Source organism: Ostrea edulis, chromosome 7 (genome assembly GCF_947568905.1).
Source record: "Ostrea edulis chromosome 7, xbOstEdul1.1, whole genome shotgun sequence".
Taxonomy (NCBI): Eukaryota; Metazoa; Mollusca; class Bivalvia; order Ostreida; family Ostreidae; genus Ostrea; species Ostrea edulis.
Genome location: NC_079170.1, coordinates 45,772,148 through 45,797,017, shown reverse-complemented (window position 1 = coordinate 45,797,017; position 24,870 = coordinate 45,772,148). Strand labels below are relative to the sequence as shown.

At 35.3% G+C, this 24,870-nt stretch overlaps 1 protein-coding gene across 1 annotated transcript; it reads right to left on the bottom strand.

The window, feature by feature from the left end:
• Nucleotides 1–756: 756 nt before the first annotated feature.
• Nucleotides 757–24,569, bottom strand: LOC125654674 (synaptotagmin-10-like). The gene is made up of 9 exons (XM_048884680.2): nucleotides 24,453–24,569; nucleotides 24,059–24,236; nucleotides 22,660–22,857; nucleotides 22,226–22,486; nucleotides 21,739–21,912; nucleotides 19,788–19,864; nucleotides 16,896–17,025; nucleotides 16,269–16,397; nucleotides 757–3,270 (listed from the first exon to the last, which is right to left on the bottom strand). Exons 2-9 carry the CDS (start codon nucleotides 24,224–24,226, stop codon nucleotides 3,196–3,198), a joined length of 1,212 nt encoding a protein of 403 aa, XP_048740637.2. The 5' UTR covers nucleotides 24,227–24,236; nucleotides 24,453–24,569; the 3' UTR covers nucleotides 757–3,195.
• Between the last annotated feature and the right edge of the window lie 301 nt (nucleotides 24,570–24,870).

Here is a 24,870-nt window from a genome sequence, read left to right as displayed (position 1 = left end):
CACCGAACAACCCCTGAGCAGTCTGCTCTGCTAAATGATTTGAACTTGCCGATTCCAAAATAGTACTTTTCGCATTACAGACAAGATCTGTCTCCCTCTTTAATTTATAGTCGATTTCCATGCCTATAATGCATGTAGCTCATTTTATTACAGATCGTAACGTCAGCTTCTTCCCCTGATTTGTTATTTGTTTAGTTGACAGATTTTAATGACACGGAACTTTTCTGAAACCGTATTTTCTTTCACAAGTTAGTGTTTTGATCCCGTCACTTTGAGAACATGCAGGGTTTACTTTTTTCGTAATTCCGTTAGAAAAGATATACATCTGTCTTTGAAATTAGGTCAGGCAGATTTGTTTCACAAGGACATTTTAAATGTAGAGCACCCAAACTCATTTCGTTTGCGATTGCAGACAAAATGAACTTTTGACAGCAACATTCGAAAATTAACACCATTTACAAACAAGCACTGCATATTGAAATATAAACGTATATTACGAATAAAAGTACTTATTTTTGCGGTGATCGTATTTAAGCTGATTTCGTGCTAGTATTGGCGCACTAATTTGCGTACACTAATGTGCCTAAGATTGTGAAAATATGTAAACGCTTTTAAATTGCTTCATAAGTCAACAATAGACGTAAACGTAGAATGATAAAGCCTGAGATGTAACGGACGGGCGGACAGGCGAGTCACTTATCACAGGCGTCGTGATCGATAAAACGGAAATGTACTTGCAAAAACCAGAACAAAGTATCAAGAAAAATGACACTTTTATTAATATATGATACACTATCATTGTTAATTGATACAATATAGCGACTACAGACCAGCTGAAGTCGGCAGATCTACTGCAGTAGTCATATCAAGAATTGCTTGTGATGATACATCGAGCAATACAAAGAAAAGAACAAAAATTATATTCGTATAACAATACATTGCGATGTTGTCTTTTTAAAAAAGAAAAGTACTGATAGAGCATACATATACGAGTAAGGGAATAGTAGCCGCGTGCTATGGCTGTCTGTGTCAATACAGAGACAAGAAGCCCTTAGTAACATGCATCTGTTCCCAGTGGGCGCTGCACTGATTAAAATGTGGCGAGATTTCATCGAGATTTTGGAGATATCATATCATAACCAAAAGATTTAACTCCATCTGATAAAAAGCTCATACTCTATATACCAGAGTGCCAAAATGCACAAACTTCACAAAAAAGCACGCATTGCAAGATAGTAATCGGCTTTTTCATAGATAAGAAACAAAATATGAAGTTTTGGAAAAGACATTAAAAAAGTGCAGGCCGCCCGAACTTTAATTCCAGACTTTGGAGACCTGAAGTGGCTGTCATCAAGAAGAAATAAAACCCAGGAATCCGATAGTAAATGTTTCCCTAAAGTGACAGTCCCTCGTAATGAAAAAGAACATAAAAAAAACTTAAAAGGACCTTCTCCAAATATTCCCCAATTTCTTTCTCTTTGACAACATATAATATCAAATTTATGCCATTATAATACACCGCTACATTAGATCTAAATGTGATTTCATGATTTTCAAAAAAAAAATACTTTTAAAGGTCACAAATCACTTAATTATTTGACCTTGGAGTAAAATAAAGTAGTGATTTTAGAAAATTCCATTCACAAATATCGTAAATTGCTTTTAATGTACTTTATTTTCTTATTGATAAAATCATTTTAAAATTGACACTCATGTAGCGAGAAAGATTTTGGCTTAAAGTGTATGACGTCTTGGTAAAAGCATTTTACACTGTGTCTTTTATTATGATTCATGAGCAAGTACACTCATCATCAAAGGATTGGTCAAGCAGTGGTATAAAAAAGCCTTAAGGAACGGTGATGGCCAACGATAAGAATAAAACGTACTCTTAAATGGTATTCACTAACCATAAAATGTACATGTACATCAATTTAAATTCATATAAAAATCACAAAATATCTCTGAAAGACAGTCTTAAAGAAAGATGAAAATATATAGATTTTATAATCAATGTCAACTGAAATGAAATTAACACCCAAGTCAATTTCAAAATTTAGTGAATTTAAAAAAAAAAAGGATTCAATTAAATTTTCTTCCTGTTAAAGAATACTAAACTTTGAAATGTGATAAAATTTAATTTAGATAACCTTATGATTTTGTCGGGCTAATGTTAAGTTATTACCGCGGTTCATCAGTACTATCGAACAAAGACAGAACAGAGAGCAGATATCATCTATATATTAGCACAAACATAACAAATTAGATCTTAAAAGTCATAAAAATAGCATATTAAAGCAGATTTCTGGTGGATAAACTTGTGGTGGGGGACTTTATCTGAAAACTATCAATCTTGTACGTGGTACATAGATACAAAACTTTACAGTGGATACACACTACTGAAGGAAAAAGTGAAAATAAAGACATTAAATTTCGTTATCGCTGGAACAAATGTTCTAAGGAAACACATTAGAAATTAATGTCGAGAAACAAAACTTCACAAATCTTAAAGTACGAAACAACTTTTCTTAGTTTTATCCAACGCCCACACGTTGACACGCACTAAAATATAGATAACAAATTAGTTTTAAATTTTGATATTCGTGGAAATATAATTGGGAAATCATTGTGACCTTTCATATTGATAAAATCTTAGGGAAAATTTTATGTAAAATATAGCTGTATGGAGAGAAAAAAAATACCATAAAAATTTACAATGATTTTTACATGCACTAAGAAAACAGAAGTGAAAATGATAAAGATAATATCACTAATATAAAAATTAATTCTATATCCAATACAATTTTTATGCGAACAATATCTATGTAACAGTTTTTATACTTTGTAAAATAAACATTATTTATTTAGACAATCGTAAAATAGCAACAAAATACGTATATGTACATACTGTAAAATTTTAATACGTTTCAAATTTCGACTACATTGATGATACAGGACACTCAATGTGGAACAACAATAGAACTTCCATTAGGACGGACTTAATGACTTAGTAAATGTTATACAAACAAATGATCGCGTATGGCTGTAATTAGAAAATAAACATCAATATTGCAATATTTACTGTATAAATACAACATATATATCACAGTCGATGTGAGCCGAAAGAGCGACTCAAGCGAGACGGAGAGCTGAAGACGAAGAGCGGCGAAAGGACACGGTTGGGTGACTGTGCAGGCGTCATTTGACCGGAATCCCATCAATGATGCGAATTCTGCCACGGGCACCTGCTTTTCTACAGCTGACGTTGACCACCTGATGAAAGAAAAATATTGAGTCTGGCTATTTGATCTATGTGACAATAAGTGACAATAAATTGCCTTATCGTCATACCATATCAGTAACCGAGATGGACGGCCAATCATTTGCCGTCAATTTCTCATTAAAGCGAGTATTTTAACCTCAAATCAAAATTTATACCATGTTATTATTCGTGTCATTCAAAAGAGGAATCAATATCTAGAAAATAAAATATTGCTCTCGATTTTAATATTTCACCATATAATATTAAAAAGTGCATAATATTTTTTTATCATTATAATTTTTTTTTTCTTTTTACAAAAAAAAATGCGTTTTAACCACCATTTACCACATATTATGTGGGTATGGAAATACTGTGAAACAATGAAAATTTACACTTTATATGAAATAGCATGATATCTTGACAGCCCTTATAAAACTTGTCATATTGTGATACTAATTGACGCGGATGTTGTAATCAATGGCCATCCCGTCATTATCAGCAAAAACAGATCCCTATAAATAACGGGGACACAAAAGACCGTCCCGGACCCGATTAACACGGGGTGAATAAATTCCCTACACCTGATGTAATCTACCCGCTATTGCTACCACCAGGTACAGACAAAAAAGGAAAATTGTTAATTAGAATCGGAGCGGAGCTTCTTCTTAAAACGGTTCCATAAAACAAAGTACAAAGCCACACTGGCTGGTATTCTTTACAGAAATTACTGAAATTATCTGCCTCTTGAAATTATCACCCACTTTTATTAAAATAGTTTCCTTTATCAATTTCAATGCCCGTAATTAATTAGTACCAATGAAGTTCTCGCCCTTCTCGAGAACTTCAAATACTTGGAATAATAAATGTCAAAAATGAATTACATCCTAAAAACGTCGATGTTCCCGTTCCTGAGTTTCTGTCTCTGTGAATTTTCATCTCTACCTCCACTATTCTTCGTGTTCATCTATTTGAGGCAATTAATAAAACTAATCAGCAATCATTGAAATATTTACCAGGTACGCTGAGGGAACTACCCGTATGTAGAAAATTATTGTAAAAGACACGGCCTTGAATTGAAATTACATAATCAAAGAATGGGTTTCAACAATGATTGCAATGCAGTGCCAATCTACCATCACAATTTTTTTTTATGAAAGTACATTTCTGAAGAAAGAAAACTGTTGGACTTAAATGCGAACGGTATTGATCATGAAACTGATAAACAGCAAGCAACAAAATGTTTATTTAACTTTAGACCACCCACAACTTTCCGTACAATCTTGGCATTGTGTTTTACCCTTGCTAAAATTCTACCTGCCCACTTAACCATTGAAATGAAAGAATAAAATTGAAAAGATAATGTTTTTTCCCGCTATTTTTATAGCTTATCAGTTTACATAATTCTACATTAAAAGAGATATGATATACAAACTATAAACATTTACCTAATATTTAAATAGTTCAAAGCAATGTCCTTAATTATGTCTGCACTAACTATTCAATTTAAATTATTTTTTTAAAAGACGAAACAAATTTAGAAACAATTGATTGTGTGTGATTTCATTGTCACTTTAAAAATAGAAAAAACAGTTTCTCAGGGTCGAATGTTTGGGTTAATTAGTTTGAAATCGTGACTTAAACTCCACAGAAGATATCCCATTTACTACCTAAAATAGATTCGCCATTGACAGAGCTGTGAGTCCTTGAGTATGCACATGCATAGAAGGTCATCTCAGGGAACTGTTTAGTGGACACCAATCATTGCAAAATCACAAGAAAGAGGCCAGAGTAGAGCTGCATGTATTTATCTGACTGTCGCATTTACAAAATATCCACACACCTTATGTATATACCCCAAAAACCACACATACTATCGCAACTGTTGGACATATAGCCGCAATCAAATAACTGGAAATGATAAAATATTATTTAAAATTTGCATTAGGAGCGGATCCCGAAAAATTCAGGAGGGATTGGGTTGTGACCTCAGACGGTACTTTTTACAAAGAAAAAAAAAGTTGCATCCCTCTGGCAAAATTTCCACCCAAAGGGTTTACATTGTAACCCCACAACACCCACCAAAGGGTTTACATTGTAACCCTACAACACCCACCAAAGGGTTTACATTGTAACCCTACAACACCCACCAAAAGGTTTACATTGTAACCCCACAACACCCACCAAAGGGTTTACATTGTAACCCCACAACACCCACCAAAGGGTTTACATTGTAACCCCACAACAGCCACCAAAGGGTTTACATTGTAACCCCACAATACCCATCCCCTCTAAATGTCACTGATACGTATTCACATAGAATATTTGTCATGTACAAAGAAAAGTGCATGTACATGATTTAAATCAGGAGTGACAAACAAGAAAATGCTTTACAAGATAAAAATTCAAAACCTAAAAAGTGTATTCACATACTTATATCTTTAATGAAATTCTATCAATAAAATGCAGTTTCACACGAGGGTGGGTGGGGGGTTGGGGAGGGGACGATGAACAACTACTCTCTGTGACGTTCAGCTTGGACAAAGGTTGTCTATTTCGTTCATTAAACATTTTTGTAATCATCAAGGAAAGTTATGTGACGTTGACCATGTTAACCCCGGTTTCCTTGGATACCGTTTATGAACATTTACTTCAAATTGGTATAGTATAAACGGCTGGTATCGGATATATACAGTATTCAATATTCTCTGTGTAAATGACCTTGACCTTCAAATGAAAAATATGTGTTATATTATATTGTCTGCACGGGAATAATGCTTCCCAAAAAATACCCCTTTTATGACCAACAATGTAAACAGAATCCTATAAATTTTCTCTACCATATATATATATATATATATATATATATATATATATATGAGAATATATTATATATATATATATACATGTATATATATATTGTAGATTGATTGATTGTATCATGTTTAACGTCCCACCAGAGAATATTTCATTCGTATGTATGGAGCCACTGTCGGTGAAGGGCTGCAAAGTTTAGACCTATGCTCGGCACTTACGGGCTTTAAGCAAGAAGGAATCTTTATCGAGTCACACCTGCTGTAACACGGGACTTCGGTTTTTGCGGTTTCATCCGAAGTACCGCCCCATTTAGTCGCCTCTTACGACAAGGAAGGAGTACTGAGGATCCCACGGGACTTTAAATGTAGGAATAATCTTATAAAGTTTGCAGGTAAAAATACCCTCAGTCGAGATCATCCAATTGTCTACAATACGATAAGTAGACTAAGGAATCGTCTTATAGCTAAATATCGCCTAAAATACTGCCAGTAGGGATCCTCCTATAACCGTATATAGCGACAATAGGGATCCTCCTACAGCCTAAAATACCGCCAGTAGAGATCACCCTAAGAAGAGACCGCAAAAAAACAAGGTCCCGTGTCACAGCAGGTGTGGCACGTTAAAGATCCCTTCCTGCTCAAAGGCCGTAAGCGCCGAACATAGGCCTCAATTTCGCAGCCCTTTACTGGTAATGGTGACGTCTCCATATGAGTGAAAGATTCTCGAGAGGGACGTTAAACAATAATCAATCTATAGCCTAAAAATACCGGCGGTAGAGATTATCCTGAAATACCGCCAGTAGAGATTATCCTGAAATACCGCCAATAGAGATTATCCTGAAATACCGGCGGTAGAGATTATCCTGTAGCCTGAGATACCGGAGATATGGATCATCCACGAGTTGTTACTCGTGTCTTGGATAAAATGTCATTGTTAAAGTTGGTACAGTCTAGAAACCAAAAAACGTTTTAAAGCATGTAACATGTTACCTAGATTAACAAACTTAAAACGGAGACAATCCTAATGTCATGGGAATAGTGCAACTCAATGCAAAAGTCCGGATAATCATCAGCCCATCCATTGTTGATTTAAGAACCCAAGTATACCCAACGTGGGTGACGTGTTAAAAAACCCTATAGCATCAAATATTAGAACCAGTTAATTAAGTATTGTTCAAAAATCTCTCCAAAGAAATATCACATTGTGTATATTTAAAATATATACGCATTGAAATTGCCCAATATTAAAATAAAATCTCTCCAAAGAAATATCATGTGTGTATTTTTAAAAAAAAAATGACGCATTTAAATGTGCCAAATATTGAAATATTTGGGGTTTTCGGAGTTCAAAGTCAGAATATGTTGTTGGAGACAGTAATTATCTAATAATGAGGAAACGTGGAATCCTGTTGCATGAGTAATACGTGACTATTTCAATGTATGCGTAATTAAAACACAATAGGACATTAGTCAAATCTATCAATTTCAGCTCTCCATATCGAATAATGGTTTGTCTCCAGTCTGGCGGCCAGTGGTCAATACCCAAAAACACAGCCTAGCCCCGGGGGTACATTCCGTGGTTAAAGAGGGTGCCTCACTGATGAAATATGTAGTACTTGACTTTACAAATTGTCCTGTCTTCAGCTGAGTTGTTTGTGGTTGGTGTGTTTTAAATTTGAACATTAAAGGACAAAGAAGCGAAGACTCTTTTTTCTCCCCCTTTAATACGCCACGTACAAAAGAAACAACGTGATAACAGAAAGCGGCCTGTAACATATACTACAACAAGACGGATCGTAAATTGACACATCTACCCGTTCATGGCTTACAGTTCGACCACGAGTCAATGGACACCAATAACGTTCATTGTATCAGCACCCTGACTCACAAAAACCGACGCCTGACTCCCAGACAAGATACGACACTTAAATTAATAATGCTGAACCGTGTGTGTTATGTCGCTCGACATTTCATCTTTTTCTAGCTTTGACAGATATTTCAAAACGGCATTAAGCAATTTTATAGCTGATAAAGAAAAACAATACACATGTTGCATTTTTGGGTGGAAGATTTTTGACGAGCTCAATGTTTCAGCAATAGGTTCGGTGTTTGATTTCCAAGGATAAATTGCAGTAATTTTGCTGTTTACAATGTAACGGAAACTTAATATCACACAATGATGCTATTTTTGGATAAAAGGCATTCAGGAAAGGTTTCCGATCATTCTGCGTCACGTAAAAAAGATCTGTTCGAATATGTACTCACAGAAATTCTAAACATCTGATTTTCTGTGGCATTTTCAACGCTTGTTAACAAACTAATTTCAAATTTTCATAGTTAAAAAAATGGTTTACATAGGAAAATATGGTATATGAAACAGGTTGATGGGTTAATATTCTGCGTGTGTCTGATTTTACACCAGAAAGCTTTCATTTTTAAACATAATTCATTTCCCCATGCCAGTGAGAAAATCAAGCACCAAAAAATCCTGCAAAGTGTGTTCTAAAAAAAAAACTTCAATATGATTATTTACAAGAAGTCAAAACAGTTTTAGTATTTTGTAATAAGTGAAATTGGGGTTTTGTACTTTAAATGTGCACACTATTTGACACGATTTATCCAATGCGTCATCGGGAGAGCAATGTTTTAAACACATTCATTGTTGTAAAATTTTAAATACTAATCAAAGTCCTAAAACATATTCGAGGAAAAAAATTCAGTTTCGCAACTGTCTGTTGAAAACGTCTATAACTGCAAGAAACTGCATACCGTTAAAACGGACTTTAAAAGACACAAAGAGTTGATAAATAATTCCCTGCAAAACATATCAAATCTTTCCACAAATTCAGCTTACATTTACTAAATTACTAGAATTGAACACTGTTGTCTAAATCTATTCTTTAGATTGTGCCCGAACATTAAGAGTAAACTTATCTGAACATGAAAAGAAATTTTAGTCTATTTTTTTTTTTAGACGATACAAGTATCTAAAAGATCCTCGAATGATTCATCAGATGCATCGTCGGAAACTCACGGTCGGTCGTCCAACGTTTGACAATGCATCTGATGCTGCTGAATACGAAATCAGCACTTTCTTTTATTCAGCACTACTGCTTAAGAAACATTTTAAAATAAAATAGAAAAACAGACATTAAAAAACTCCATTTGTATCTGAGTAGTATAAAAGTATTTATTAAATATGATTAAGGGTTGGAAATAGATAGGGACGGAAATGGAATCGTGTAAAAATTCCACCGGAGATCTGGTACTTGAAGTAACCTCAGCTTTCCTCGGAAGACGTCGTAATGATAACGGTCTTGAGGTTATTGACAGTAGAAATGGACATCAAACACGACTTCTTATACCAGGACAATGCAGTAAACCACAAATACAACAACAGCACTCACTACCATTCATATCTTTCTTTGTTGAATTAGTACAGATTTACATGTATAACTATTTAAAAATGAAAACGGATAAAGGCATCTCCAAATCAGAAAATTAAATCCAATAAAATTATTTATTTGTGATCTGAAATGTGAAATAATGTGTCCTATATATAGCAATTTGGTCATGTTGCAATTTCCCCCCTCTTCACTGACCTTCACCGTTTTGCACTTAAACTTAATAATGAATAGAAATTATGCTGGGTAACTTGCCTAGCGAGGACGATGGCGCACTAAGTATGTAATATCCCCTAGATGCAAAGTATGATTATATTTCAAGAAAATTGGATAGAAATTTTGACACATTTGTCAGAGAAATCACAGTATATTTGAATGAATATGCAAGAGGCAATTACCGTTTTCCTGAAAAATGTTGAAAGTTTGTGTCTGGGCCACTTGAAAAAAAAAACCCAACAACACAACCACAACAAAAACAATAACAATTGGCAAAATACTGCACGTCGGATTTCTGTTTTTACATATTATTCATGTTGAAAACTCTGGTGGGACTCTATACAAATTTGTTTTCAACTGCAAATTACTTTTACGATATCACTGAGTCGTCAGCCTGGCACTATCCCTTTAAGTCATAATTTTCTCGAACTTTGCCCAACAACTTTAAATCTAGATGTAAAGCTAATAAATAATGGTATATAGAAGCGTTTAATGTAGCCCCGATGCATGCGCTTGGTGTTACAAATATGATAATTCATATCATCTACACGAAACTGGAAAAGTTATAATCTTGCGGTGCTTTTTGTGGGAGATCAAGTCCAATATTTACTGCAAGGTTTCTATGACACAACTTTCTACGAAATTGTCCTTGTACATTGGCATTTTTTCTCACGAAGTTCTTTTTTTATTATTTGAAGATGCTACGAAATTCAAATTAATTGTAAAGATAAAACCCTTGTTTCAAACCACGCTTGGTACTTACAGTGTAACCAATGACATTGTAAATATCAGGTTCAAGGAATATGATTGGATAATAATTCGGAAATAAAACAATTTTGTTCCTGTTCTCTGTACTGCGAAAAATGTGGAGATGAAAAACTGATATTCGTTTCCAAGTTGTTAGTTCAAGGGGATGCTGTCGTTTAAGTTTCCGGGTTCATCCGCGAACCTCCACTGATGGCGGTCAAGAGCTACTTATACCCCAAATGAAGATATGCAACTTATTTTTTTATTTTTTTATTTTTTTTTACAATTGATGTTACATGTATTTATTTTGTTACACAATCAATACTATCAAGGGCCGCGAGAGCAGCATCGCATATAGAAAAGTGAAATAGTTCCTTAGGTACGGAGCTTCTGAACAGGGTCCGATTCTCATCCCTGGCAGACGTGTATTCGGTGTTAAAGTGGATAATATTCCGCCCTGGGAGAGGAAAGGGTGGGTGGGGGTGGGGGCAAGTGGATCAAAATGAGTTTACCCACAGCTGTGAATGGTATATAAATATACCTACACAGCCGGGGGAAAAAACAAGAGGCCCATGGGCCACATTGCTCATCTGAGTCACCTTGGCCCATATTTAAAGATTTTCAATATATATTCGCATGTAAAACTTTGATTCCTATTGTGTCCCCAACCTACCCCCGAGGGTCATGCTATTTACAAACTTGAATCTGCACTAAGTCAAGAAGTTTTCATGTAAATGTAAACTTCTTTGGTCCATTGGTTACTGAAAAAAAGATTTTCTCTATATATTTGTATGTAAAACTTTGATCCCCAATTATAGCCCCATCCTACCCCACCCCCGAGAGGGGGGGGGGGGGGGGGCATGATTTTAACAAACTTGATTCTGTGCTATGTCAGGAAGCTTTCATATAAATGTAAACTTTTCTGGTCTATTGGTTCTTGCAGCGAAGATTTTCAAAGATTTTACCAATATATTCGCATGTAAAACTTTCATCCCCTATTGTGGTCCCAACCTACCCCCTGGGTTCATGGTTTTAACAAACTTGAATCCGCACTATGTCAGGAAGGTTTCATGTAAAGTTCAGCTCTTCTGGCTCTGTGGTTCTTCAGAAGAAGATTTTTGCATGACCCCACCCTATTTTTGTGATTATCTCCCCTTTGAAAGAAGCATGATCCTTCATTTGTAAATACTTCAAAGCCCTTCACCCAAGAATGTTTTTTGACAAGTTTGGTTGAAATTGTCCTAGTGGTTCTGGAGAAGAAGTTAAAACTGTAAAAAGTTTACGGGCGGACAGACGACGGAAGGCGATCAGAAAAAGCTCACTTGAACTTTCAGCAGGTGAGCTAAAAAGCTTTCCAAGATCATATCTGCAACACAAACTGGTTATGTTGCGATTTGAGCCACCGACCCCCTTGTTAATAGTCATACTCAAGATACTGCTACAATAACTACATGTAAATGCTTCTTTCATATTTTTTTTTTTTTACAGCTAATTCAATCAGCCATACTTATACAGCTATACATATAGAATGATTAACCTTTTATGGGAAAAGTAAAATAATTCCCTTCTCTACACTAATATTGAATTAAGGATACCTGCTGTGCATATAAAACTTATAAATGACCTTTGGTGCAAGATAATGTTCGAAAACGACAACAGGAATCTAACTTTATGAATACATGTATGAATTCAAATCAACTTTATTTATGAAAGTATAAATATTAGCAACATTCCCGATATTTCCACATTATTCCACTAGTGCACGGTCACCGAGAACATACATTTCCGTCCGATATCCAACACGACTATGACCAGTTGTTTTCTGCGAAATAGTTGAAACCAGGTGCAAACACATTCAAAACATTTTGGTTCAACAAGGATCAAATCTGCATTTTAGAGCACATGACTGTTCTCTATCGTATCATTGAATAAGAAATGATTTCTGTCGACCTCGCTTGTCCTCGTAGTGACCCGTATTATATCGGTAACACAGGTCCTTGATTTTATTTCAGTGGTCAAATCCTATCGAAGAAGATTGCTTAGATTTCTAGTTAATTTCAAGTCATATAATTTCCATGACTTTGAGAAACTCTATTTAAAACGTGTTTAGCTTGTGATAAAGAACGTGGTCCCTCAGAGAAAATTAAACGTGTATAGCTCGTAATATTGAATGTAATCCTTCAGATTATAGCTTGTGATACAGAACGTGATCCCACCGAGAAACTTAAACGTGTATAGCTTGTGAAATTGAACGTGATCCTTCAGTGATTCTTACACGTGTATATAACTTGCGACACTGAACGCGGTCCCTCTGAGAAACTTACACGTGTATATAACTTGTGACACTGAACGCGGTCCCTCTGAGAAACTTACACGTGTATATAACTTGTGACACTGAACGCGGTCCCTCAGTGAAACTTATACGTGTACATATATATTATAATACTGAACGCGGTCCCTCAGAGAAACTTATACGTGTACATATAGATTATAATACTGAACGCGGTCCCTCAGAGAAACTTACACGTGTACATATAGATTATAATACTGAACGCGGTCCCTCAGAGAAACTTACACGTGTACATATAGATTATAATACTGAACGCGGTCCCTCAGAGAAACTTATACGTGTACATATAGATTATAATACTGAACGCGGTCCCTCAGAGAAACTTACACGTGTACATAGATTATAATACTGAACGCGGTCCCTCAGAGAAACTTACACGTGTATATATAGATTATAATACTGAACGCGGTCCCTCAGAGAAACTTACACGTGTACATATAGATTATAATACTGAACGCGGTCCCTCAGAGAAACTTACACGTGTACATATAGATTATAATACTGAACGCGGTCCCTCAGAGAAACTTACACGTGTACATATAGATTATAATACTGAACGCGGTCCCTCAGAGAAACTTACACGTGTATATAACTTGTAATAATGAACGTGATCTTTCAGAGAAACACACTTTGTACAATTTATTCCTCACGTTTGCCTCAAACTCTGAGTGTATTAGGAGGGTGTACATTAAAATTCACAACTGAGCAGGCGTCATTACAGTGATTTCTATATTGGAATTTTACATATAACAAATTTGAAATCTACTTATATGTGTACTATAGACATGAATATGAAAAAAATGCCAACAAACTTTTTGTTTTGAAGCCTTCAGTAAGTCAGATAGCATGCTTCCATTGTTATCATAGGCACGACCCCCCCCCCCCCCCCCCCCCCCCCGCGATATCGATATTTGAAATTTTCTTTTTATTTGTTTCTCTTTTGAATATACAGTACGTATATTTGAATATACAGTACGTGTAAGTTTTAATGATAAGTTGAAAGGTCGATTGAACAGTTTTAATTGAGATATGTAAACAATGAAACATCAAAAGTTCAGTATATCACTGACAAACTGAATATAAGAATATTTAACGTAATTCAGTGCCCTCGTTATCTCATGCGCGTGGTGCATGTCACCCATTGGATAAACTATAGCTTTACTCATATACCCTTTGGACAAAAGTATTCCCGGTTGAAAAACGACACAACCATGCGTGAAACTACATTAAGAAGAAACTATTAAGTATGAGATAAGTAGAACATTTTTTATATACTCCATTTCAACGCTTGCCTGCGTGGATGTAAAAAGGGGGAAAGAAAGACAACTCTTGATTGGTTCACATACAATTTACAAATAACTACCTCAATACGAAAACCCCTTTAATGATTTTATATCACTTCTTTATTCATCTGTTTAGATTTCACTGATACAAATAATTACTATCTTCCGCAAAATAAATTATCAGTCAGATTTGGGTATTTCTAGTTTTTGTACACGAAAATATACAACTTGCACAATTTTCGCAATTTTCAAAAGTTTATGAAACTCTGAGAAATTATTCAAGGTTTCCTTTTTCATCTTTTTTCCACGGAAGCTTGATATTACAAAAAATTCACATACATTTTAGATTACGTGCTTGACGCAAGAAAAAAATCACGAAAGATTGAAAATCGCGTGCGTTCAAGATATTATAAAAATCTCCTATTAGACTGAAAATCGCGTGCTTGACACAACAAAAAATTCATATATATTGAAAATCGCATACCTGAATTAATGCTTGACATTACAAAAAAAAATTAATTCAGAATGATTGAAAGTCACGTTCTTAAACACTTGAGGGGTTTTCCTATGATGTAAACTTCACTGAGAGAGGGTGAGAGATAGAGATGTGTGTGAGAGAGAGAGAGAGAGAGAGAGAGAGAGAGAGAGTAAGAAAGAGGGGGTGACAGAGGGTGAGCGAGAGAGAGGTGAAAGAGTGTGTGTGAGATAGAGAGGTGTGAGAGAGGGTATGTGGAAGAGATGGAGAGAGGGAGTGAGAGAGAGGGTGAGATAGAGAGAAGGGTGAGAGAGAGATAGGGTGTGTGAAAGAGAGAGGGCAGAGAGTGAGAGATAGAGAAATAGAGAGAGGATGAGAGAGAGAGAGTGAGGGTGAGAGGAGTGAAATATTAGGTTATTGAAAGGGGTTTATTCTCTGTACAGCATCTCTATAACGGTTTAGAATCTGTGTGATTTTCATGATCACAGGACCGCGGTGGATTTCCCAGTCAAACAGAACGTATTTCGCCTTTGTTAATCATGCATTGAGAAATAAGCATGCATGAAAATCACACAGATTCTAAACCGTTATAGAGATGCTGTACATAGTATAAACCCCTTTCAATAACCTAATATCTCAATCCTCTCACCCTCTCTCGCTCACCTCTCACCCTCTCTCTCTCCCTCTCTCTCTCACCCCTTATCTCTCACCTCTCTCTCGCCCACCCACTCTCATCCTCTCTCACCCCCCTCTCACACACACACTCCTCTCGCTCGCCCTCTCTCTCTCATCCTCTCTCACCCCATCTCTCACCTCTCTCACTCTATCTCTCATCCTCTCTCACCCCCTCTCTCTATCTCTCACCCCATCTCTCTATCTCTCACCTCTCTCACTCTATCTCTCATCCTCTCTCACCCCCTCTCTCTATCTCTCACCTCTATCACTCTATCTCTCATCCTCTCTCACCTCCTCTCTCTATCTCTCACTCTCTCACCCTTTCTCTTTCATACACCCTCTCTCTCTCACCCCTTCTCTCTATCGCTCACCCTTTCTCTATCTCTCTCTCTCTCTCTCTCACACACACACACACCCTCTCTCTCCATCTCTCTCACACACCCTCTCTCACACCTCTCTCTATTTCTCTCTCTCTCTCTCTCTCACACACACACACACACCCTCTCTCTCACTCCCTCTCTCCATCTCTCTCACACACCCTCTTTCACACCTCTCTCTCTATCTCACACACACACAAACTCTCACCTCTCTCTCTCTCTCTCTCTCTTTCTCTCTCTCTCTCTCACTGTTGATGCTGATTTAACGGTTGAAAACTGAGTTTTACCGGTGACGCTTCAGTATCAAACGGAAACAAATTACAAATGATTAGGTATCCCTTTTGTAATGCAATTCAACATTTTGTTTCATATTCATGCCTTATTTTGTTGAATAAATTTATTACTTCAAAACTTATTTTCTAAAATACCTCAAGCATTGATTACAATTGACATTTCCTTTTTGTGTCATTCTGCTATGATGTCACTATTGAAAAACTTTACCTCTGATTAGTGCTGGTTCAACTACCTCAAATCTCACTGCATTAACCAATCAGATTACAAAACAGTTGCATCACAATGATTAATTATGCATGGATTTGTGCCATGATGGCATTATACTTCATCACATAATAGTAACAGAAGTAGAAAATAAAACATGTGGTATCTTACCTTTTTCCCAGAATGCTCAGAAAACAGGAAGGAAGGGTGTTTAGAGGCTGCATGAGCCATGAGAGCCTCCTTGAACTCTTGCGTTGTTGCCTGCTGTCCCCATTTTGTCCTCAACAGTTCTGTGTTCCTCTAGAGAAAAAAAAGTAAAAATTTACCAACATCTTTTTTTTTAATTCAGTGAATACGAAAATATTATGCACAGGTATTGAATATTGATTCAAATGTTAAATTTGCAATATTAGCATTGCTTAGCTGAACCTAGGAAAAATTGGTGTTCTAACAGATGAGTGAGCATACAGAGTAAAATGGAGGGAGGGGGTCCGGGAGGGGAAGGATGGATAGAATGACCAAGAGAGGGGATATGGAGAAAAAGAAAAGAGAAAAAAGTTATGATAGATAGAATACTGGGACAGAAGAGAAGAAGGGGCAAGAGGTGCGAGAGGTGGACCCCTACCCATCACCCTCCACAAATTTAAAAGACATATTATATCTTTATCGGGTAGATCTACAAACACTTCATAACTTTAAAAATGTAAAATATTCATTTCCACGCTATAAATTCAGTCCTGTACAAAAATGAACCATTTAGGAGTGATATTGACTGAACAGTTTGTATTGCTATCTTACCAAATCAGCCAGAGCAAGAGTTTCATGTAGACGTTTCTCGGGGTCAAAGGTTCTAAGATCAATGACAACCTGTCCCAGGGAGTCATTGCTGGTGGCTCGGTCCTGGTCAATTACATGAAGAATCAGGTATCTACAAATAACAATGTCAATTATACAGGAACATTTCATAACATTGTCAATTATACAGCTACAGTTTTTAGAGTTTATGTATTATATCAATTCTTGTACATTCACCATACAGTTGTCTTTTTTTTTCTTTAAATAATCATGAATACAACAAGAATTTTAAGATTAATGATTAAAAAGATACACTGTACTAATTACTATTTACATAGTAGAATACAACAAAATAAGTTTGTAAAACAATATTTTTCCAACCATGTCAACTTCAGAAAACTTGTTCTAATAATCTTGACCTTTACTAGCTTTTACCTTGACCTTTCAATTCGGCAAGTATGAATTCTCTATCTGTATTGTTCAAAAGTGATGACCAAGGTTAAAAGTGAGGAATCTCAGAGACCAAAACTAATATTGAGGAATCATTGAAATTCATGGGGGCTAATTTCTGGGGACTGTCAGGATTTTACAGTTTCATTGGTATGTAATTTCTGGGCATTATCAGGATTGTACAGTTTCATTGGTATGTAATTTCTGGGCATTATCAGGATTTTAGTTTCATTGGTATGTAATTTCTGGGCATTATCAGGATTTTAGTTTCATTGGTATGTAATTTCTGGGCATTATCAGGATTTTAGTTTCATTGGTATGTAATTTCTGGGGATTATCAGGATTTTACAGTTTCATTGGTATATCATTTCTGGGGACTGTCAGGATTTTACAGTTTCATTGGTAATTTCTGGGGATTGTCAGGATTTTAAAGTTTCGTTGGTAATTTCTGGGCATTATCAGGATTTTAGTTTCATTGGTATGTAATTTCTGGGCATTATCAGGATTTTACAGTTTCATTGTATGTAATTTTGTAAAAATAGTCTCTGTATATTGAAACATGAAATAGATTATGTATTTCGTTGTTGTTTGAAATCCATAAAATTGAGCCTCCACAAAATCTTTTGATTTCACAGTGTACCTCTACAATCTCAGGAATATCAATATTATTATGATTACAAATAAATACATGTAACCCTCAAAGGACTATATAAATATTTTGATAAGTAAAAATGATATGCAGAAAGTGCTTTACAGCAAATGTTCAGATCATAAAAATGGCTTTGTACTACAGGATTGTCAGTCATTCTGTTTGATGTCGATCCTGTGATAGATAAGTTTCTCATTATTTGTTATCTTATAAAGTTTTACTGGATCATGCACAACAGATTCACCTTTGAGATAACATCTTGTTTATGAACACTTACAAAGAATAAATATCTGTTTTTTATTCTTTTTTATAAATGTATATAGATGGTATCACTCAGACAGTAACACTCTGGTGTTTGTCTCTAAACACTTTAAGAAATAGATTTTGACATTTTTGAAATACATGAGGGCATAAACTGTGATACTTTACAACAGCGTACTTCATGAACTCACCAAGTACTGGCGTGAAGCGTTGCCGTTCACACTCTCATGAATTTTCAAAAATGAAATTCATTTCTATATCATTTTACATATTACTTTTATTTCTGTCAGAATATTGTTTATATTCATGAGGAAATGACTATCATTTTATTTGGTAAAGATATCGATGGTATAAACATTGAAAATGTAAATATATCACAAATAAATGTAGTGTGATTGTATGTATTTTCAAATATATCACTGTATCATCCTTGTAAATTTCTTTAATGTAGAAATTATAGTTAATTGGATTTGCCACAAGAAATAAGTCAACTACATCATCTGAAGCAAATATGATTGAATGCATCATAACCCATCATCCATGTAAGTTTCATCTCGGTAGAATACAGTAGATGCCTTACTTTAAGCGAGTGCTTAATATGGCGAAATGACTTGTATACGTCAAATTGTGTGAACATGAATTTGTGTGTTGCCTGTTAATCAAAAGTTCTTGCATGTATTTTAGGAACAGAAAATTAAAAGCGAGTAATTTTATTTTGCGAGTGATGCCTGTCACGAAATTACACTATAATAAATTCCTCGTGTAGATTTGTATATTTATGAATCTACAGTTTATAATTACTAGGAATTAAATACCCCTATTCAATGTAACTTGGTCACTGATCGAGAAATCGTAGGTCAGCTGCAGCATCTGAAGTCTCACTGAATGTACACTTTCCAGATATCAGCCATGCATCACTGCAGAGTGTATTGTTACTAGGAAATGACGACCCCCCCCCCCCCCTTATTTTAATATGGTCACTCATAAGGGTGAGTATACAGGTCAATTTCAACATCTGCAAGTCTAACTACATGTATCTTTACACCACAGACTCGCAACATTCTAATTATATACAATAAAATAATTCCAGTAAACAAACTATTCAAGGTAGACAAAGTTTTTTACTATATATACCATATAAGAGGAAGTTTTAGCGAGACACAAATTCAGGGATTTTCTCATAAACTGGGTACATATATTTAGCAAGAGGTGATACATGTATTAGTGACATTGTAATTCCAAGAAAGATAACCATTACCTACAATGCAGAATAAATTGTTAGCGATATTCAATTTTAGCGATCTCAACACCCTTGCTAATAATGCCAAAATTAAACCCTTGCTAAAAATTCTGCGTATATGGTATATTTAAAATGTCAAGAGCCTGTGCTTTACACGTATCATCAATGTAAATTTCTGGAACACTTAGAATATATAGTAGACCAAATGCAACATATTCCCGATCTTTGATGTTTGAATAAAACTGGTACTCTTCTGGAACAGAAGGTGATAAAATCCCCCGCCCCCATCCCTCACCTGCTGCTCAGCTCCTCCTGAGTCAAGTCAAACTCAAACGTCTCGTTCCACTCCGGGTCTAATGTGTCCCTCCTGACCTATGTCAATAAACCATCGTGTTATTAAAGTACGTATGTATATTTCAATATAGGAAATACATGTATATGTCCCTGAGGTAAAATATCAATTATTTACATTTCAGAGTAACTCTACCCTAAGGTGATGTCATGCTTACTCCTCCTAGGCACTTGATCTTACGTCTGATATATCCAGGGGTCTGTGTTTGCCCCAACTCTCTATTTTGTATTGTTTATATGAGTTATGAGATTGATCACTGTTCGTTATCTTCACCTTTCATTTATGCATGATAGGAACATAAATTTTGTTGGAGTCTTTTTCAATGGTTATTGTAAAAAAAAATCTTGTTAAACATAAAACATTTTAAAAGTCTAAGTTATATGAATAATCAATGAATACATGTATGTTTCAAAATATTGAATCCAAGGGCAATAACTCTGTTTTCATTGAATTAAGTCCATTATGCAATAGATTTCCTATAGTTTTCACAAATATTTTGCATATTCTTGTAAAAAACAAGAAAATTTACCTACATATTTCATGTACATCCCCAATTATACCCTTAATTATCTGCTAATTTGCTACCTAGAAAACAACATTATATTCAATGTAACAAATTTTACATGTGGAAATAGACCAGGGTGACATCACATTTCTGTGATATCACACAGTTTTTTGATTGGGTAAGGATGACTGTATGGCTATTTATATCTGTGGATAAGCAGCAGCCAAAATTCATTATAGATAATTAATTATTCTGAGTCATTGTAATTTTCACATTGGTCAGTGTAGGAAGTTTAAATTATGAATTAATCTGGAATAACATTTTCATATTTTTAATTTTCTGAGGAGAAATAGAATGTATTTACATGATTAAATGTATTGTTAAATATCTTAAAGATTTCAAACTTGATAAACATGAAGAATTTTAGTATACATATCAAAGAATTAAAAAAAAATCTTTGATATGCTATATGTACATGCAGCGTTCCCTAAATGTACTGGGACTTTGGATGCTGCTTCCCTCAGAGATATATTCAGACATATATTTGAGCCATGTACCAGACAAAATGTTAGTGGCCATGCACACTTTATTTAATTCAAATGTTAACATCAATTGGTCAGTCATTTGGTCTAACGAAATTCACAGACTGTATGACCAGATGTCTGACGACATACACACAGTACTTTGTTTATAGATGTCATTATTTATCTATACTATGATCCCTTTGTCTGATATACAGGTACTTTAGTATACCATGTAGATATATTCAGTCTGATTCTAAGTGTACACTGATATACAGGTACTTTAGTATACCATGTAGATATATTCAGTCTGATTCTAAGTGTACACTGATATACAGGTACTTTAGTATACCATGTAGATATATTCAGTCTGATTCTAAGTGTACACTGATATATATGTACTTTAGTATACCATGTAGATATATTCAGTTTGATTCTAAGTGTACAATGATATACAGGTACTTTAATATACCATGTAGATATATTCAGTCTGATTCTAAGTGTACAATGAAGACTGATATAAAGGGACTTTAGTATACCATGTAGATATATTCAGTCTGATTCTAAGTGTACAATGAAGACTGATATAAAGGGACTTTAGTATACCATGTAGATATATTCAGTTTGATTCTAAGTGTACAATGATATACAGGTACTTTAATATACCATGTAGATATATTCAGTCTGATTCTAAGTGTACAATGAAGACTGATATAAAGGGACTTTAGTATACCATGTAGATATATTCAGTCTGATTCTAAGTGTACACTGATATACAGGTACTTTAGTATACCATGTAGATATATTCAGTCTGATTCTATGTGTACAATGAAGACTGATAACAATCTCTAAACAGAAATTTACTGACTTGTGTTTGGAAGATAGAAGATGTTCCAGTCACGGTCAACTTCACAAATGGATCAGCTGATTTTCCTTCATCCCTGGCACTGAGGCCCTGCGCCCTGAATAAAGTCACAAAGAGGCTGGCAGGAAGCTGGAACTCCGCAGAGATCTCCAATTCTCCCGACACGTTGAGGTCAGTCTGAAACAAAAAAATGTAGATGGAGTTTAAGGGTACTATTATAGGTTTACTCAAAATCAGATCAAATGTGATAGAAACATTATATTTACTATTAATTCTGATTACAATCATCACTCCCTTAAAATATATATTATAGTTATATAATTCTAACATAATATTAGTAATATTGATGAGAAGCACAGGCCTGTGGCAGCCTTTTATTATATGTAATATTTTCACAAGCCCAACCCCAACTATACTGCACTTAATCTTTGGGCCAGTAACTAATTTCAAAGACTGGTATATTTGACTTTTCTAAAGAATTGAATCCTACCTCCATGTGGAGAGAATACCAAGCTGTGTGAAATGGCGTCTCCCGAAAGTTAAATGTGTTCATTTCCACTATGACCTCTCCAATGAAGTCATCCTGTCCCATAATGTCGGCATCTATCACCTGCACAACCATCTTCAGATCAGAAAGTTTGTACTCCTCCAACGGAAAGGCAAAAATTTCGTCAAATACCGGATCATTACACTGTCGCATCACTGCCGTTCTCCGTTCTCCCAGCCCGTCGTTATCAGGCATGAGCGTTAGCTATGAAATAATTAATAACTAGTTTTTAGAAAAGATGAAGTAAACAACATCTTTGAGAGCTAAAGAAACAATTTCAGAGTGGGAGAGCAAACAACACGTGCAGTATCCATACGCAATTTTCTAATTATCAATTTTTTGTGTTATTGTTTTGCACTCTAAGTATACATCTTTACCTTGATATATGGGTCTGACATCTTGGACCGCAAATCTTTGCTTCTGAGTTCTCTGCATTTGATAACCTTAACCAACAACAGATGGCGCTTGAAGTCATACTTGAAGGAAAGCTGGATTTCCCCCCTGACCCCCACAACAGATTTCATCACTGTTGGGTCAAGTTGTTTAAACAAACCTTTTAATAGTTGCATGTTTCTCTACAAACAAAACACTTAAGTTAAGACCAGTAATAAGACAATCACATACTTATCCTATGAATAAAAAATACATATGTTTATTCTATATATATATGCATATAAAAATATACATACATAAAATACCAACAGTAACCTATGAAAGCTTGAGAGATTTTTTCAATGGGGTCCTTTGATGCACGGATGTTGGCCCTAGAGGGTCGATCTCATTATGTGGGAGGAAACCGAAGTATCAGGAGGAAACCAGTCTGACTAAAGCCAGCCCCTGAAAAGAATTAGTAGGGAGTGGCGTTAGTCAGACTGAGGAGGAAACCTGCATGTCTGAGAGACCCTCTCATATGCAACCACTGCTGATCATGGGGTTCAAACTTGGGTTGCAGCAGTGAGAAGCAAGAGTGCTACCTCTGTGCTACACAGACATCCTAATATGTACAAAAGTGACATTTTTCACAAACAACCAGCAATACCAATTTACTCTTCCACTGATTTTGGCATTCACTAACAATTTACTGACATTTCACTAAAATCTAATTATAAATATGGTGAACTAATGATACTGTGATAACTAGGCCTACCATCTACATTATATAATATCATATATCAAGCAACTGGTGCAATGGAAAAATGGCTTTTAGCAAATTTTTGAAGAAATCTGCGAAATTTTGGTCCAAATGGCGTCGATTCCAATGCAAGTACAAGGACATGTATTTGGCCATTTTAAATCTCGTCTAACCAAGTTCACATCAATCTGCGGTGTTACACAAAATCCATAAAAGCATGTAAACTATAATATATTATATGTTTTCTCCATCATGTAATCACTCTTCAATTGTACCAGGTCTCCTACATGTATGTTTGTAAATTTGGTAAATATGACATTACAATGTACTTTTTACAGTAATTGCTTTATATTTCCCGCATTCAATGAATAGGCGGATAATAGGTCTAAAGTTGTGTAACAAAATGGTTAAGATGCTTTGACAGTTGTCCATACATGTCCATATAACTTGGGAATTTTTTTGACCATTCATGGATATAGATACTAATACCAGTACCCTTTGCTTCACCCTCTAACATGGTCACACCTTAAGACATATATTACATGTAACTATTATCATTATCACACTCTGCATATTTACACCATAAATGTCGACCTTTCCCTAATCATCTAAAATGACTAGCTACAGTTTGTTACAATGTTTACCATATTCTCATCATGCTTGTCCCAGCCCTGGACAGCCACCTCTCTCCTGTGTTCAGCTTTGGCCGTCAAGATTCTGGACATGCCTTGGATCTTTTTCGTATTCTGCGGGATGACCCCTTGTTCTGGGTCACCCCTCGAACTGTTGTATTTAGAGTTTTGTTGTCCCATTCTGTAATACCTGTGTGGAAAATGAAATTATGATCTCAGTATTGTGTGACAGGAATACAGAATGGTGTCAGGGACTCAGAATGGTGCACTTCTTGTTTTTGTCGTCATGCCTGAAAAACTAGCAGATTCGGATTTCGGTTAAAATGTGTAAAATCAACATCAACAGGTACAATTCTGATATTTCAAGACTTTAAGACTTCATGCCTGGTATTTACGAGAGATTTACCTGATCAACTTTGAAGAAAACCTGTAAAACTTCCAGTGACGGTGCCTGTTAGAATATTCAGTTCCTGAGAGCCGCCATTACTGTTTACCTTAGTAAAATGACGTCACAAATCCGCCTAAAGGAAACAGAACAAATTTTATCGCCAATTTCAGTTAAATTATAAATACAACAGATCAGTTAAATTTACAAACGTCGAATTTCAGTCACGCACTCCTACATGAATTTTAATTTTTTTTTAATTGTGTATTAAATCGATTAAGATGTTCTATTCGGATATATACGGAATTTAGTTTACAAATTACAAGCTAAATCTATACACCTTTTCGAGAGAGAAAAAGAGAAGGGGAGATAAAGATAGAATTACAAATACTCATCAGCTTACATATTAATTAAATATCAACTGAAGAGGAAGAAAACA

Coding starts and splice junctions, on each gene's coding strand:
- LOC125654674 (XM_048884680.2), bottom strand. CDS start 24,226: ATGGGACAACAAAACTCTAAATACAACAGTTCGAGGGGTGACCCAGAA. Junction 16,398..16,895: donor CTCTTGCTCTGGCTGATTTG/GTAAGATAGCAA, acceptor TTTTTTCTCTAG/AGGAACACAGAACTGTTGAG. Junction 3,271..16,268: donor CTGAGCATTCTGGGAAAAAG/GTAAGATACCAC, acceptor TTCTTTCATCAG/GTGGTCAACGTCAGCTGTAG.